This window comes from Nipponia nippon, unplaced genomic scaffold (genome assembly GCF_047370975.1).
Source record: "Nipponia nippon isolate SJK-2023a ecotype South Korea unplaced genomic scaffold, ASM4737097v1 scaffold_3, whole genome shotgun sequence".
Classification (NCBI taxonomy): domain Eukaryota; kingdom Metazoa; phylum Chordata; class Aves; order Pelecaniformes; family Threskiornithidae; genus Nipponia; species Nipponia nippon.
The window spans coordinates 58040926-58056678 of NW_028262347.1; the positions used below are offsets into that span (position 1 = coordinate 58040926).

A 15753-nucleotide genomic window follows, 5' to 3' on the forward strand; every position below is an offset into this window, starting at 1 on the left:
TGGGACGCGTTGGATGCATCACTTTCAGCTTTGCCCCCAAGTTGTGTTTCTCCGAAACACCCAGCACGCCGAGGTGAGACAGGAGGATGGGCAAGGCCGCACATGAAGCCCCATGCGCTTTCTGGAGTGGCCTTTAAGGCAGAGCAAGAGAAGATCACCACAGCTATTTTGGAGGTGAAGAAACCACACACACTGCACTTTTACAACGTGACCAGGGTTATTCAGAATTGGTGCCCGAGAGCGCCGAGCCTCAGCTCAGGGTGGGACTGGGAGTCCAAGCGCACAAGGCACTGCGGCACATGGGATAAGAGCATCCACTTCCCTGCCATTTACCTTCTTCAGAAGAGAAAGGGAGGTGCGAAAGGACCCCCTTCCTCACCACAAGCACATGTCACACAGCTCCCTCCAGAGGAACCTGCTCTAGCAGAAGCCCTGTAGCTGCTCGGTGTGGAGATCAGACCCCCTCCCCAACACACCCTGCAGGACTCCTGTGTGTTTGCGCGCGCCTGCTGCAAGAAAAGATGAGATGTTAGCTTCAGCGGCTGGTGGCCATCAGCATTGCTCTGATGTTCCTCCATGAAGCCTCAGGCACTGGTTTACTCTTCCCCCTCCCGTTTCTGGCATGGGGAATCTCTGTACTTGCCCACTGCTGGGCTGCCAATTTTCTGGTGTGGGTTTGTGGGTTTTGGCCACACAGGCTCTTTCTCCCTTTGTCATTTCCTCGCCGGTACAGATGTGGCAAGGGAGGGGGCCTGGCTGCCAGAGGCACAATAGCCACCATCTCCTACAGATACTCGAGGACAGAGGCGAGCACGCTGCCTGGGCTCGCTCTCCTCCTCAGAGGATTCACTCCCAGTTTTGCCACCAGCATTCCTCAACCCCAGCCATGCAAACCTTCCCCCCCCCCCGCTGAAGGCATCCGTTCTAAAAAACATATACTGAGGTCCCAAGAAGAAAGGCAATTAACTGCTGATGACTGCAGCAGCCCTGAGGTAAAGGGCAGCCTCTGCCGCTCCCATCCTGGAGAGGGCCACACGCATACAGCAAGGGCATTAGGGCATTTCACGTTCCTCTGAGCTACCGCAATTAAGATCGGCACTTTCAGCAGACAATGGAATGAGCCATTCCTGCTCTGGCTGCGTCCATGTTACTGCAGAAATAGCTCCTAGCTATTCCATTTCCCAAGCACCAGGGGATTTCAATATCCTTCAAGCACCAGCAATCATCTCCCCTCCTTCCAGCTGGTACTGGCCTTAGCACAGTCGCTGTTATGCTTCAAATAAAGTCACAAATATTTTTCTCTTAGCAAAATGACTTCATAAATATTTATTCACAAAGTTATAACTTTCACCCAGCAAAGGTACCAAACAAAAAGTACCCCTGCACTCAGGTGTGGCACTGGAGAAGAAACACAAGACAAGATGACATCGTGTCTCCATGGACAAAGGATTTACTGCGCAGCAGAAACGTCGAGGCACCGATGCACGAGTGGAAGCAGAGCTCGTCGAAGCCTCGTAAATTGCCCTGACGACCTGCCTGTTGCACTCAGCCCCAGACCCTCTCCTCTGATAAAGCCCAGTATCAGCTCTGGAAGGGGAGGCCCCAGGACAGAAAGGTTACACCAAACAGAGAATCTGACCCCCAGCAGAAGTTTTGAGAGACTCCGTGGCACCCGGACACTGAGCTGGAGATCACTGCAGAAATAAATGGGTGGAGTGTCTAGGCACCCTGCCCAGTGCTCAAGAGGGGAGAGAAAGGGTGAACTGGGCTCACTGTTGGTCAGACAGCCAAGTAAACAACGGCACTTGCCCACAATGAAGGGGCTCTGAAGAGCAGCAGGCCAGATGTGGAACGCTGTCCCAGCTGCTGGTCCAAGCACTAGTTTCTCTGTTAATCTTGGTCGCGGCCCATTTTGCCTGTCAGCCTCCGTCGCTGAGTCTTAGTGGTTCGCCCTGTGCTGGATTTCTGGATTTTCTTGCGTTGGCCTTGCCCACGTTGGGGTCTCTTTCCTTTTGTCTTTTTCCGGCTGTGCATGTGTAGCGTGGCAGTAAGAGACGAGATCCTGTGCAGGGCACAAAGAGAGAAACGTTTGGGGACCGAAGTCTGCAGGAACAAGTCAACACCACAACAATAGCGGGAGAGCCCTGTGTGGCCCCACAGGAGTGGATACCAGCCACAGCAAGCCCCAGGGGAACTCCCCTGTGCCAGGCATCATCCTGACGGGGCAGGAAACGTGCAAGTCTACGTGTGCAATAACAACCAAAATGAATTTTCTGAGCAGTGAGCTGGGCAGCCACCACAGAGTTAAGTAATTCTCCAAATCCCCAAAGCAGCTGTAAATCCTGGATACTGAAAAATGTGGAGAATGCCAAAGCTTTAGGGTCTTTTGACCTTCAATCCTAGAGACAAACTCTGTACCCTGCAATACACCCTTCCCTGCAATATCTGGAGAAGGACTAGGTAAACAGTTCAGGACAAAGCCCACCCTGCACCGCATCCTCCTCCTCTTCCTGCTGCTGTCACCAGGGATCAACGTGTCCAGGGCAGGCTTGTGCTCTGCCAGTGCCCTCTGCTGGCTCCTGCCCGCCGGTGCCCAGGCAGGACATCAACCCTTCCCTGCAACCACACAGCTGATCTGGGAATGCAAGATCCTCCTGATCAGCTTGCACAGCCTAGCAGCAAAGAGTTGAATGAATTCATACATACTTTTCAGACAGGAATGGGTTTCTGGACTTCTTGGGCATTGTTCTTACAGGCTTGTTCACTACCTCTTCCCCTTTCTCTTCTTCTGATCCATCACTTTTTCCCTTAAAAAGGAAGCAAAAGAGAAAAAATTCCCTATGGACACATTAAAACAGGTAGTCCTGCGATTCCAGTGTTTCTGCTGCCTTCTTGGTTTCATCCTGTTTTGTGAACCATCTAGTCATGGATCAAGTTTTTTTTTAATTCTCCACATCCCTTACCGTCCAAATCTCAAGGTTTCTTATCACAGCCTCTCAGAAAGGGACAACCAGTGAGAAGTCCTACAGTAATCCACCCTAAGATCCAAAAACTTCAGCATGATCTTAATGGCCATGCAACTGAAGTCTAAACTATGAATTGAAGGTTTCAGCTTTTTTCTTAAATTACTATCAAAACCTCTTTAAGTGGATTTTTGGATTAGAAGATGACCTTACAAATGTAAAAGGTTAACACAGACACTTCCCCAAAGAGCTCAAATCCAGCCACAAGTCATGAAGACCAAAAGGATCACGTCAACCAGTGCCTGAAAGCCTCTATGAAACAAACATGAGATGTCAGTTACAATGTGTTTTGAGAATAAAAGCAACCACAACCAGAACTGAATGGTTTCCTTATTTGTGGTCCAAGCACAGGATCATGGAGAGAGAAATCTCTCCTCATGCTGATAGTAATTTTTCCCGGACAGGACACAAGAAAGAGGTTGAGGACAGCCCATGCAGTAAAGTCTGAAATCTTGCTGCTTGTGTTGTATCAGCTTTTAAAATACTACATTCTCCCCATCCAGCCCTGTGGCACCTTTCACTTACATGAGGTCAGCTGGGACTAGCAAAGGATTCCAGGGAAGTTTGGAGTGAGCTGTTCACATGGGACATTTCCTCCTCTTTAGAGGCCCAACATAAGTTGGGGAGGAACGTGAAAGTTACGAGTTTCCCTTTCCATCCCTGCTCCCGGACAGCTGCATGTCTTTGGGCATATTCAGGGAGTACTAGCCCCACCTAGCCAGCCCCACAAATGTTACATCTGACACAATCAGAGAAGCAACAAGAGGCTTTACCATCGGGGTGGTCAGTCCCAGCTGGCGCGCTCCTGAGAGGTCCAGGTCACTGATGGTGGTCACCGTTACAATATGATTCGGGTGGTCGATGTTCACAGACTCTGTCCGCGATGTCACCAATTGCTCCAGTTCATCAGCCTCCTCTGGGGAGACAAGAAGTCCCGCACTACAAAGTGCCCAGCTTTTCACAACGTATGGTCGCTCGTCCTGCACCGCCACGCTGGGGGTGGGAGATCCAGCCTTTGCATGCAGGGTTAGAGAGCAGAGGGGCTTGAACGCTGGCACTACAAGCATGAAGGGCAAGCTCCTTCTCCCAGCAGAGGGAATGTGGTTAGCACCTTGGAGATGTCCTCCTCCACGTTCCTTCCTCTACAATCCGCCTGACCCCCTTCCCGCCTGGGGCCGAGGGGGTCACCGCTCAGATCGCCGCCCAGCTCCCCAGGGGGACGCGCAAGGAGCCGATGTGCAAGGAGGCGACGCGCCAGCATCCCTGCTCCAGCTCCGGTCGCCAGCCAAGGGTGCGGGACCAGGGGCGCCCACCTCCCGCCCCGCTGCCGGGGGCCCCGCGCCCGCCACCGGCCACCACGTACCGAGCGCCTCCTCCCTCTCGCTCAGCATCTTCAGGTACTCCTGGTGCCGCTGAGGGATGGAAACGGGTCACTGCGGCGCCTCTGCCGCTCCAGCCGCCCGCCATGGCCCCGTCCCCCTGCGAGTGCGGCAGGGGAAGCCCGGAGACCCCTCCTGCCCCGCGGGCCGGTCCCCGCGGCCCGCCCCGCTCCCAGCCCGCCACGGCGGGAAGGGGGAGCCCCTCTCAGCGTGGCCCGCGGCCGGCCGGGGGGCGTGGGGGGGGTACCTCCTCCTTCATCTTCCTCTGCTCCTCCTTCAGCTTCCTCTTGATCTCCTCCAGCGCCGCCTTCCTCCGCTCCACCTTCCGCTTGTGGAAGCCGGTCAGGTACTCCCTGCCGCCAGCAACACAGAACCCCCCCGCCTTTTAGCGACCCCCCCCTCACCCGGGGATGCCTCCCCCCCCGCCCCGGGGCCCGCCCGCCCGGCCTCACCTCCGCCTCTCTTCGTCAAAAGTCACCACCAGCCGCCCCTCACGGCCGCCCGGACCCTTCTTCTTCTTACGGCCCATGGCGGTACCACGCTGCTGCCGCTGTCACCGCCCGCCCCTTCCGCCGCCGCCCGGCCGTGAGGGGCGGCCCCCTGCCCCGCCCGCCATTTTGTGCCAGGCGAAGGGGGCGGAAGGGCTGGTGTCTTCGTGAGGTGCCGAGCGGGAGGCTCTCGTCGGCTGGGCCGCTGCTGGGCCGGGGGGCCCCGGGGTGGGGGCCCGAGCATCGCGGGCCGTGGGGTGAGCGGGAGGGAGGGCGCGCCAGGGCCGCTGCTTTGGCTGTGGGGGCTTGAAGGGGCGGAGTGGGGCCGGTATCGGGTCCCCTTGTCCCACGCGTGCCTGGGACCTGCGTGTGTCCCCTCAGCCGCTCCTGGCGCGCTTTCCTTCCCCAAGCTGGGGCCAGGAGAGAGAAGCTGCTGCTGTGGACGTTGCGGGTGTCGGCCGCCAGCCCTGGCATCCAGCCTGGGGCAGGCAAGGGGCTCCTTCAAGCTTGGGTGCCTCCAGCTCCCGCTCCTCGTCGGCTCCCTCCTGGCAAAAGGCTCTTATGGGGCTGCCTTGTGCAGCCAGTATAGCACCCAGTCTCTCACCCCGAAACCCTCTCTGCCACCCCTCCGAGTAGTGTGCATCTGCATCTCTTTAATAAAGGTCATTCTTCCAAATATTTAACACCTGCATTTCTTCAATAAAGGTCTGAGAGTTTATTTCAAGCTATCGTGATGGCTTGGTGTCAGTGGCACCTGTGCTGCTCCTAGCCGGGGGAGGCAAGTGCGGGCGTGGGTCTCGGCCCTGGCACCGCATCTCCAAGATGCAGGACCTGTCTGAACAGCCGTGGTTTCTGTAGTCGATGGTGGAGAGAGGTACCAGCATGAGTAGGTGGAGGCATCAGGACTGCTGTGTTCTTGGCTGCTGGCTTGAGTGACTTTGGCTGAACTCTTGAACCTTTCTTGCCCTCTGATCCTCGCCCTAAAAACGGGTGTAATGCTTGTGTGGTGGTCAGCTGACTGTGGTGGAAGCTCCTGAAGCGCTGCAGAGGCGGCCGAAGCCAAACCCCCCAGCCCACAGAGCATGACGAGTCCTGACATGGCCACCACGCCGCTCATCCAGGGCCGCCTCGCCTTTATCAGCTCTCTTGCTGCTTGCGCTCTTTTCCTGCCCTGTCCTTTCACCAGCAGAAATGTGGAAAAACCAGTTCTGTGGTTAATTGCTGCACTTCCCTCCACGCCCATGGGGCAGGTCTTGCAACTCCTCCTCACTCACGGTCTGGGTGCACTTCAACCTCCAGCCTCTTCGTCCCTGCTGGTGCTCAGCTGGCTCAGGTGCGCCATCAGGCCTCCACATTCCTTCCATTAACCTTACGGCTTCTCCTGCCTTCCCCTTTTTCCTCCGTCTGCAAGAGCTTCTGGCTCTCTGGTGGCTCCTTCTCCCTTGGGCATCTCAGCAGGTTGGCCCACAGGTGCAGAAGGTGCAGGGAGCCGCCCTCCTGGCCCTGCCCTGCCCAGGGGGATAGCATTTGGACACGATGGCTGGAGGCAAGGAGAAGAGCGTGAAGGCCCTCAAGGAGGTGTGGGGAAGAGCAGAAAACTCTTTGTGCGCAGACTGTGGGAAGCCAGGTGAGTCCCCGAGGGCTGCCGGAGGAAGAGTCAGAAGCAGGGAGCTTGGGGCTGGTCTCTAGCAGCAGTTCGGTGCCGGCTATCTGACTGCACAGGAGCCTGGGGCAGAGAGGGAGGAGAGGCATTGCTCTGTCTGAATACTCTCTTCCTCTCCCTGGAGGTGAGTTGGCAAGGGAGGAGGAAGGAGATGCTGCCACAGCGCTGGTGGGAAGGATGGGGACGTGGTAGTGCCAGACAAGCAGGGGCTGTGTGGCTGCAACACTGTGGGTTGTAGTCATGTCAGATCTCAAATACGAATCAAAGTCATGCCCAGTCAGGACCTGACAGGAAAGCTCCTGGTGAAATCCTAACTGCTCCAGAAAGAAGGCATGATTCAGGAGGGCATTCTCTCTTCCGTGACTCAGCTATGAGCTGACAACCTGCCACAGGCTCCTCGGAGGTTTCTTTTACCGAAGGGCTTGCCCTCCTGAAAGGGTATCCAGTTTGAGGTCCTACAGGTGCTGCTAAAAACACCCATCGTACTCCTCCCAAAAGGGGCACGTGGAGTGTACCACCCAAGCCAAATTAAGACTGGGCTAATTAGTACCATTTTACATTCTTAAATGTAAGATTTACTTACATTTACTTACATTATATTTACCACATTACACATCTCCACATTCCCTGGAGAATTTTGGATTCAAGGCCGCTTTCCACTTCCAGAGCTAAATACTGTTGGGGGTTTGCTGTGTTGCACAAAACAGCTCCTGGAGCCTCTTCCCAGAGGCGGTTTCAGTTTCATCCTGGGTGACCCTTTATGCAAAGGGAGTCTGCAGAGCACTTCAGAGTTTTTCAAGGTTCAGGTCAATAGAGATTCAGATGAAGTGGTTGAAGCAGGGGGAATGAGAGACTAATACCTATGCTTTTTCCTGCCTGTACCTTGGGTGTTAATTAATCTGCTCAGATGAAACTGTGGTCACCCAGCTCTCTGTTTCTCCAGACTATGTTCTCAGTTGAGGCGTATCTTCCAGGGGAATTTACCACCTCTAGTCACACCCTTTTTTATACCCTCAGATCCTGACTGGGCATCCTCTACTTTGGGTGTCTTTATATGCCTCAGCTGCTCAGGAATTCACCGCAACATCCCTAGCATCAGCAAAGTCAAATCCCTGAAGATGGACCACTGGGACGATGTTCAGGTGCAGGTGAGATCTTTATCCCCACTAGTGTGTCAGGGGGATTGCATCTAGGCCATACACTAACATGTCCTGGGAAAATCAGCCCTTTGGCCTCACAGAGTTGGAGATTTAATCTGATACGTGGTCCCTTTGCTACTCATGCTCTGCGTACTTAAGCGAGGATAACTCCCCATAACCCGCTGGCAGAGGGATGATGCACTTGCCTTTTGTGTCTCCCCATGTCCTGTTACTTTGTGGCAAATGCAGAGCTCTTATGATGTATCTTGCTAAGGCTCAGGATTTTTGTTGCTCCAGATGACTCATTTCCCACTCGCCACCACCATCCAGCCTCCATGTCACCTCTTGGTTTCGGCAGTCCGAGGGGAAAATCTTGGGCAGTTCCTTGCTCTGAGAAGAGTTTCCAGTTATAATGTGACCTCTTGAGAAAAATGGCGTTTATGGGAACTTGACTTCTCCCCATTACACCCCCCTCAACCCATTAATCTTCAGGGGACTGAAAAAATTTTCCAAAGATCCAAAGAAAATAATCTGTATCTCGCTGCTCTTTGGAGAGGAGCAAAGAGGTTTGGAATGTCCTCCCAGACGGCATTGCAGAGCTATCATTGAACTCGGTCTCCCTGGAGATGTGGGGCATGGCAGCAAATCCACTGAATGTGTGTGCACCCAGCCCCACAGAAGTGACATTTATGGCATTCTGTTGATTCAGGTGCAATCAGTGTAACTTCTGAGGGTAGACAAGACCTTTGAGACCCATGTTTCTGTAGCCAGACTTTGCTGGGATATTGCAATGGACAGGAAAGAGAATGCTCCATTAGAGCGCAATGTGCATCTAGCCCTGTAGTGGGTCAGGAAAGAAAAAGCCCAACACGAGTCTGCATCAAAGGGAAGGCACTAACTCTCTGTCTAACTCTGCAGTTTCTGGCCAAGCATGGGAATGCTGTGACTAAAGCCACATACGAAGCTCACATCCCTATTTACTATTATCAGCCAACCTACAATGACTGCCAGTAAGTTGCTGCATACAGAAGAAAAGGGGGAAGGGCAGTTCTGGGTTCCTCCAGTTCGTTTCTGAGCTACCTGTCACCTCTCTCCCCAGAGTGCTGAGAGAACAGTGGATACGGGCCAAATATGAACGCAAAGAGTTCACCGAGCCGGGAAAACAGCTGCCATATTCTGATGGTAAGAGCAGACCACAGCATCAAAATATCCTGCCTGTTGCTTTCGCTGGAAGCTTTCGAGCACGATGAGGAGAAAGGTCATAGTGTCAGTGTTGCAAATCCCACACGTACTCCTGAGAACCCAGCTGGTACTTACAGGGCATTGTTTTGGGGGAGTTTAAATTGTGGGCAATGCAGGTTAGCACTGCTATGGGTTGCTACCAAGCTTTGCATTACCAGCTGGCATTTTTCAAAGGCATTTGCTGTCCTGGTGGAGCCAGACCTCTGCAGTAAGGAGTTTCTGTCCCGCTGCTTGCCACCCGCTCCAACCACAGTAGTTGTCTTTGAAATGTCACTGCCAGTGCTGTGACACAAGGCGCTGGAGCCCAAGGGCCTGCAGAGTCAAGAGGGAAGAGTTCTGGTCCCATGCCAGGGTCTGTGCAGGCCAGGACTCTGGTGTTCATCGGAGAGAGGGCTCTCATGCTGTCAGAGTGGGAGACAGAATAGGAGGTGGGAAGCACCTGTGAATGTCTTTTGGTGACCGTTTATCTGGGCTGCAAACCCAGGAACACCACCATCTTCAGTTGTAAGTTAGAGGTGAGACCTCTCCTTCTCAGGTGTTTGTTCTCAGCAATAGTCCATCATGTGCTTTATCCCAGAGGTGTGGCTGGGACCCCAGGCTGCATGCAGCTCTCAGATGCCTACTGTGCTTGTGGGGGAATGCTCTTAAAAGTGGCCTTTCCCCTCCTAGGGGTGAAAGAAGGCATCCTCTGGAAGCGAGGCCGAGACAACGGACAGTTCCTACCCCGCAAGTTCTTCTTGTCTGAGAGAGAGGGATGTCTGAAGTATTTCACAAAGCAGGATGTGAGTATGGTGGTCAACTCCCACCTCAGTGCGTGCTCCACCCAGGGCAGCCGGGTCACGGAGACGTTTCTATTTCCTGCGCGTGTTTCTGAGGTTGCCTTGCTCATTCATCCCAGGCCAGGGATGATAACAGAAACATGTCACTGAGGAGAGGGGTCCCCTTCTTACTGTCAGGGTGACATTTTCCCCACGTCCTCCCTTTGTGCTTCCCTACACCCTTCCCTCGCTGCTGGTAAAAGGGCTGATGTTTCACTTCACCCCTATCTATTTGCCTGGCTGTGTAATCCTGTACCATCCCTGGAAACAGCCTTATCCCACTGTGAGCTAAGTTGGCAAAAAACTTGTTTGGTTTGTTTTGAGGAGGGCTACTCTTTTGCTAGTTCATCTCCCTGAAATGAATGGGGCAAGTGCTGGTATACTGTTGCAAGGGAGGGAATGGCTTGGGGTAGAGAGGAGCAGGAGTGAGGTCTTTCCTTTTGGGGTCAGTTAGCCTTTAGACTGGCTCAGCTGTAAAGTCAGATGCAGTCTTAGTGTCTCACTGGCAGCTCCATAGCAGGCACAGCTCAAATCTAAACTGGAGGGGCTGGGCCTCTGTTTGGGCTTGAGCACGCCACACGGTGAAGGGAGTGTGTGCTACAACAGTTTTGTTGGGAAGGGGCAGTTGTTACCTTTTAACACCCTCCGACCCTGCTTTACCCCGCTGAGTCAGCTAAGGTCTCTTTTCCACTAGGATTGCTCATGCATGACCAATGCCATTCTGTTCTCAGGCCAAAGAACCCAAAGTCAATGTTAAAATAGACGTCATCAATGCTACGTTCCAGCCAGTGAAGATTGGGAACCCCAATGGCCTGCAGATCACCTATCTCAAAGACAACAAGACCCGGAATATATTTGTCTACCATGAAAGTGGAAAGGTATCTTGTTTTAGCATCGAACGCTGCAAAGGAATTGAGGTGGTTTGAGAAGCTGCTGGTATTAAATAGTCTGAAGCATGGGTAGGATGGGGTGTGCACGTGTGAGTTGCTGTAGGTAACAGGGTGGGGGTTCTGGCTCTGTGTTTGTGTGTCTGTGATAGAGTTTTGCTGCAGGGAGCAGGGCAGGAGCACTGCCTGAGTTGGTTTGTGTGGGAGGAGCTGCCGTGGAGGATAGGCGGTTGTGCTGCCTGTGTATGCGGGGAATGGGGCAGCCGTGCTGGCTCTGTGTGTGTGAAGGAGATGCTGTATGTGCTGGGGAGGGAGAGTTGTCTGTGTTTGTAGTTAACATAGAGTTGGGTGCAGCTGGGTGGGTTTAGATGGCTCACTGTTGCTCTGGCTAAGCTTTCTGTCCTGTCCTTTTCCGTTCTCAGGAGGTAGTGGACTGGTTCAATGCCATTCGCTCTGTGAAGTTCCATTATCTGAAGGTAGCATTTCCCATTGCCAGCGATAATGAGGTAAGGCGGCACTAGCGCGCAGTGCTGAGTCTCCTGCTGGTACTCGGTTATGTGATAAAAGAGCCCATTAGTTACTATTAGATCCCCAGGTACAGAAGTGGAAATTTCAGTGTTTAGGTAGAGGGATGAGAAAGTGTGTGTAAAAGGGCCTGCGATGGCCAGAGAACAACTGTTCCCTGCTTTTTCTGGGCACTTTGGAGACAGAAGTGACTCCTGGCTAGGCAGTTCTGCAAACATGAACTTAAAGGGGGCTGAATTTGGGGGAACAGAAGGAAGGGTGGGGGGTGAAAGTGAATAGCAAAGAAATGTGACTAAGTGAACATTCCTCTTGCCTTTTTGTCAGATTAAAAATCGACTGACAAGAAACTTCCTGAAGGAGGGATACATGGAGAAGACTGGTCCCAAGGTGAGCTGCTGTGGGAGAAAAAAAAAATCTATCAGGGACCTGCCAGAGAGCCACTGACCTTCCCTACTTCAATGTTTTTCTCCTGCTGTTTCCCCATTCCCCCCCCGACTCTTTAGACACCCGTGGGAACAGTGTGTGTGCACCAAGGGAGGGGAGAATAAAAGGAAGGGGAAGGACACGTGTGAAAGTAGATGAAGCCAGAGTCCCTGCTTTCTCCCAGAACAACAGATCTCTCTGCATGTGTCTGTGTGTGCGTGACCTTACAGGTATTTAGCGTCTAGATTTCTCCTGTCTCAACTCTGGGGTCCTTCACAGAAGTCCAAGAGTTGGGGACAGCAGCTGGGACTGAAAAACCCAGTACTGATCCCCACTCTCAGCTCAGAAAGGGTGAGGAGGAGGTTGTTTTTAAGGCAGGGGCTTGGTTCAAGTGGTTGGGATGAATTTTGGGTATCCATTCACACTGCTCGCGGCAGAGGGCACTGTCCCCTTACGTATGTCACCTTTTCCTTTCACAGCAGAGAGAGGCTTTTAAGAAGCGCTGGTTCACGCTGGATCACCGCAGGCTCATGTACTTCAAGGACCCTTTGGTGAGAGGGGGATCTGACCTCTGGCAACTGCAGGCACCGGTGCTGAGGGCAGGGTCAAAGTGCAACCAGAGTCTTTGCTCTGCAGTAAGGGAGGCTTGCAGGTTCCCCAGCTGCTCTGAATGGACTCTAGGTCTTCCCCTTTCCATCCCACTTAGTTTATCCCATGCTTTCTGTGTTTGTTTCACTGACTGCAGACAATGAGAACAGGAAAGGCAGCGGTGTAAAGGTGGTGATGGGGAGGAGAGTGACACAGGGGGTGACATGGAGAGACAGGAGCAGCAGTTCCTCTCTCAGACCTCTCGAGATCTACGCTCTTAAATTTTCCTTTCCGCTGCTGCATTTGAGCATAGCCTCCCTGTTCTTCTGAATCTCCTGGCCACCTTCAGATCTTTTTGCTGCTACATCCCTGGTCCTCACCCACTCTCCTCCTGTCCTTAGGTGTACTGCTATTACTCCCTGGTTCTTCTGGAATTCCATAAATCCCTTTTTCCCTCCTGATGTGCAGGATGCGTTTGCTAAGGGTGAGGTATTTGTGGGCAGCAGAGAGAATGGCTATAGTGTCCAGAAGGGATTGCCTTCAGGGACACAGGGCAACTTCTCTTGGCACTATGGCCTCACCATTGTCACCCCCGACCGGGAATACCTCTTCACCTGCGAGACGGAGACTGACCAGCTGGACTGGGTCGCAGCCTTCACTAGCGTCATCAACCAGGCCATGACACCGCAGGAATATGCAAGTAAGTGCCTGGATGCTGTTTCCTTCCCCTCCTGCCACTCTGGTTCAGGGTGTTGCCCTAATGCACCACCTTTTTCCTTCACTACAGTTGAAGCCTACTTCAAGTTTAAATCCTAGGAAGCCATGCGGGAATCTCGCTATGACTCGACTCTACCTGGTCCTGTTGGTTGGGCTGTCAGGAGAGGAGAGGAGATCGACATCAGAGAAACACAGTGCTCTTGAAGCACTCTTTGAAGCACTTTTTTTCCCCATAGACGGTCCACTTTGTTCTGGGAGCCAAATTAAGCTGCTTCCTTTCAAGTGCAAGATTTTGTGAGTACGAATCCTCAGTGCAACCTGTCACTGTTAAATTGCTGCGATCTGACTGGATGCCGGCAGGCCTTGCCTGTCAATCAGGCCTTGAAAACTTGGCACTTGCTGTGTTGGACATGGAACCTAGCATCACTCCTGCATGAAACTGCAGACAGACACCTACCTTACGCAAGAAAACAGTTGCCTGGCTGGAGCTACACCCCAGTGGGTTGCAGGGGCTGCTGGACTAAGAGAGACTGTTCCTTTACAAGAAATGGCTTCTCTGCTGGCAACAGAGATGTGAAACATTTAGCTATTCGATCACTTGGAACTGTAGTTGAGAAAGGTCACTTAAAAAATGTAATATAACAGCCAAATTTGGGGCCTGTTTCTTCCTGCTGTGTACGGGGTTGAAAGCTTCTTCAGACCACATTTGTGTAGAGACCTTCCTCTGGTTCTTATAGAGAAGATTAAGAGACCTGCTGAAAAGCAATGTGTGTGTATACATGTGTGTATATGGATAGCGTGTGTGCACACATAACAAAAAGTGGTAAGGGGTGGAATACTGCCCTAGGGAAGATACTGTAAGGGATATTCATGCCATTGAAGTTCAGCTGTCAGATTTCAGTGTCTAGTCAAACCAATGGAGAGAGGTTGGGTCCTGCAGAGAGAAGCTTATGGCGTGTCTGATACAGACACATTCCTTGTTGTCTTTACTAGAGCCTAGGGGTTGATGTTGGAAGACAGTAGTACATGGATCTCTGCTCCCTTATTCTCTGGCACTTTCATTTTGCCCTATACATTACATATACTACTGCATAAAATTATATGTATATGTGATATACAATATGTATATAACAGAGAAGTCTGTATGTTCATGTCCTTCTAGTAATAGTTAGCCCTAACCACTAAATCAACCCATGATTCATATCTTAAAGATCATCTTGTAAGGCTCTCCTGAGAGAGCTGCTTTTCACATACTGGAAGGATCAGCTGAGTTCTGCTGATGACTGTAGTATCATCTGATGTGTCTGCAGTTTTACACGGGCAGTGTGAGAGTAGGCATCTCGTGTGTTAAGGGGAGCTAACTGGAATTAATGAGGCAAGCAGTATTTTAATTATCTCCTAAAGAAATTAATACAAAAATCCCATTGTAATTTATTTTAACTTCCTAAATGAGCCGAGCTGCTAACCTCTAAGACATGAGGTCATTTCTTGAAAAAAATCCCACAGATATTCAGAGCAAGGAGCCATGGCTATTCATTGCATTTCCCTGGGCACGTGGACTGTGAATCTTCTCATCAGAACCAAATGGGCAAAGTCATGGACCCCCTCTGCTTCTCTGGGGACCCCTCTCTGTGCTGAGACCACCACAACCAGCTGGAAGCATCAGCTTCCTGGATGAGAAGCAGCATCACTCATCCTGCTGCCATGGCACAATGGAGCATTCCACCCAAAAGTATATTTTCACTGCAGTTTGCTGATCTCTCCCAGTTAGGAGAATGACTGTCCTAAAAACCGAAAGCCATTGCAAACCTTGTGTTCCAAAACGAAGTGCCTTTTGGTTCTGGTAACATGAAAATGGGGCAGTCCATTAAAAAAAAAGCTCAAGCCCTATCTAAACAACCTGCACATTCGTTCTCTGGGGAGAGGAGTAGACAGAGTGACCCAGACATGCCAAGAGCTGACAGAGATAACCCAGAGCAAGGCCTCTCAGGTTGCCTCCATCAATGCCCTATGTGCTATACGCTCACTCCTGTGGCATGGTCATGCTGAAGCTGTTGCTGTGGCATGCAGCACATTGCTCAGGAAGGTGCTTGGATCCTACTGCAGCGAGGGCAGTACCGATGGCATGCTTCCTTCTCCTGTTTGCTGCCGAGTTATTGCTGCTGGAGATGAGTGGAGGCATTTGACTCGGCCACAATGACGCTAATACACTGACGATGCAAAAGAGTGTGGCTGGAGTGACCTGAAAACCCCTGTGAACTAACAGCAGAGCGCATTTAGTAACAGCGCATCTGTCTCTGCTCTGCAAATTCTGCCCCACTGCGTCTGCTCCCTGAGACGAATGAGGCTCTGATGTGGGCGAAGAAAGAGCAGGGTAATGTTGGGTGCAGAAGTGTAAGGGTATTGGTGTCATGCAGTGATGCCCCGCTAGAAGGCAATGGTGCCTACCTAACAGGTTTCTGCTCCCTGCTCTGAGGTGAGGCAGTAGGTCCTGGGGGTTCGAGGGGGGGGGGGAAGCTTAGAGAAGGAAGATGGTCTTTGGGGAGAGGGAGGAAAGAGTGGGTCTGAAATATCCAGCCCTTTGAGTCTCTAGGAGCTTGCTGCTGACTGGGGGACAAGGGTGGAACAGGGCCGGGTCATAGAAAATATGAGATGTCCTATCATCTGGTGGGCTTGCTTGCAAACTGGGGGCTACATCCATCCCTTGGAAAGGAGTGGAGGACAGGCCCTCTCAGCTCAGCTTGGCTAAGGGCCAAGGAGAGCAGTGTGGCAGCTCGCTCTCTATTGCACTTTCAGAGCTGGCCCTTGTTTCCCTTCTAAAACCACAGTGTGATGCTTTTCACCTCACCACATTAGCGAGT

General features: G+C 52.3%; 2 protein-coding genes across 3 annotated transcripts; one reads left to right on the forward strand and one right to left on the reverse strand.

Annotated features, from left to right (window-relative positions):
• Positions 1–1311: 1311 nt before the first annotated feature.
• Positions 1312–4981, reverse strand: NOL12 (nucleolar protein 12). Its single transcript, XM_087766952.1, has 6 exons — positions 4855–4981; positions 4650–4755; positions 4387–4435; positions 3797–3939; positions 2707–2807; positions 1312–2062 (listed from the first exon to the last, which is right to left on the reverse strand). Exons 1-6 carry the CDS (start codon positions 4929–4931, stop codon positions 1891–1893), a joined length of 648 nt encoding a protein of 215 aa, XP_087623078.1. The 5' UTR covers positions 4932–4981; the 3' UTR covers positions 1312–1890.
• A 108-nt stretch (positions 4982–5089) lies between these two features.
• LOC104021598 (arf-GAP with dual PH domain-containing protein 1) lies at positions 5090–14904 on the forward strand. Of its 2 annotated transcripts, none has more exons than XM_009475191.2 (11): positions 5090–6517; positions 7571–7701; positions 8611–8702; positions 8792–8874; positions 9604–9716; positions 10484–10630; positions 11062–11145; positions 11489–11551; positions 12067–12138; positions 12644–12875; positions 12963–14902. In XM_009475191.2, exons 1-11 carry the CDS (start codon positions 6427–6429, stop codon positions 12989–12991), a joined length of 1137 nt encoding a protein of 378 aa, XP_009473466.2. In that variant the 5' UTR covers positions 5090–6426; the 3' UTR covers positions 12992–14902. The 2 variants fall into 2 exon arrangements, with proteins under 2 accessions (XP_009473466.2, XP_087623077.1); XM_087766951.1 differs by lacking the exon at positions 5090–6517 and adding an exon at positions 6542–6677 and having other exon boundaries at positions 12963–14904.
• Positions 14905–15753: the final 849 nt, after the last annotated feature.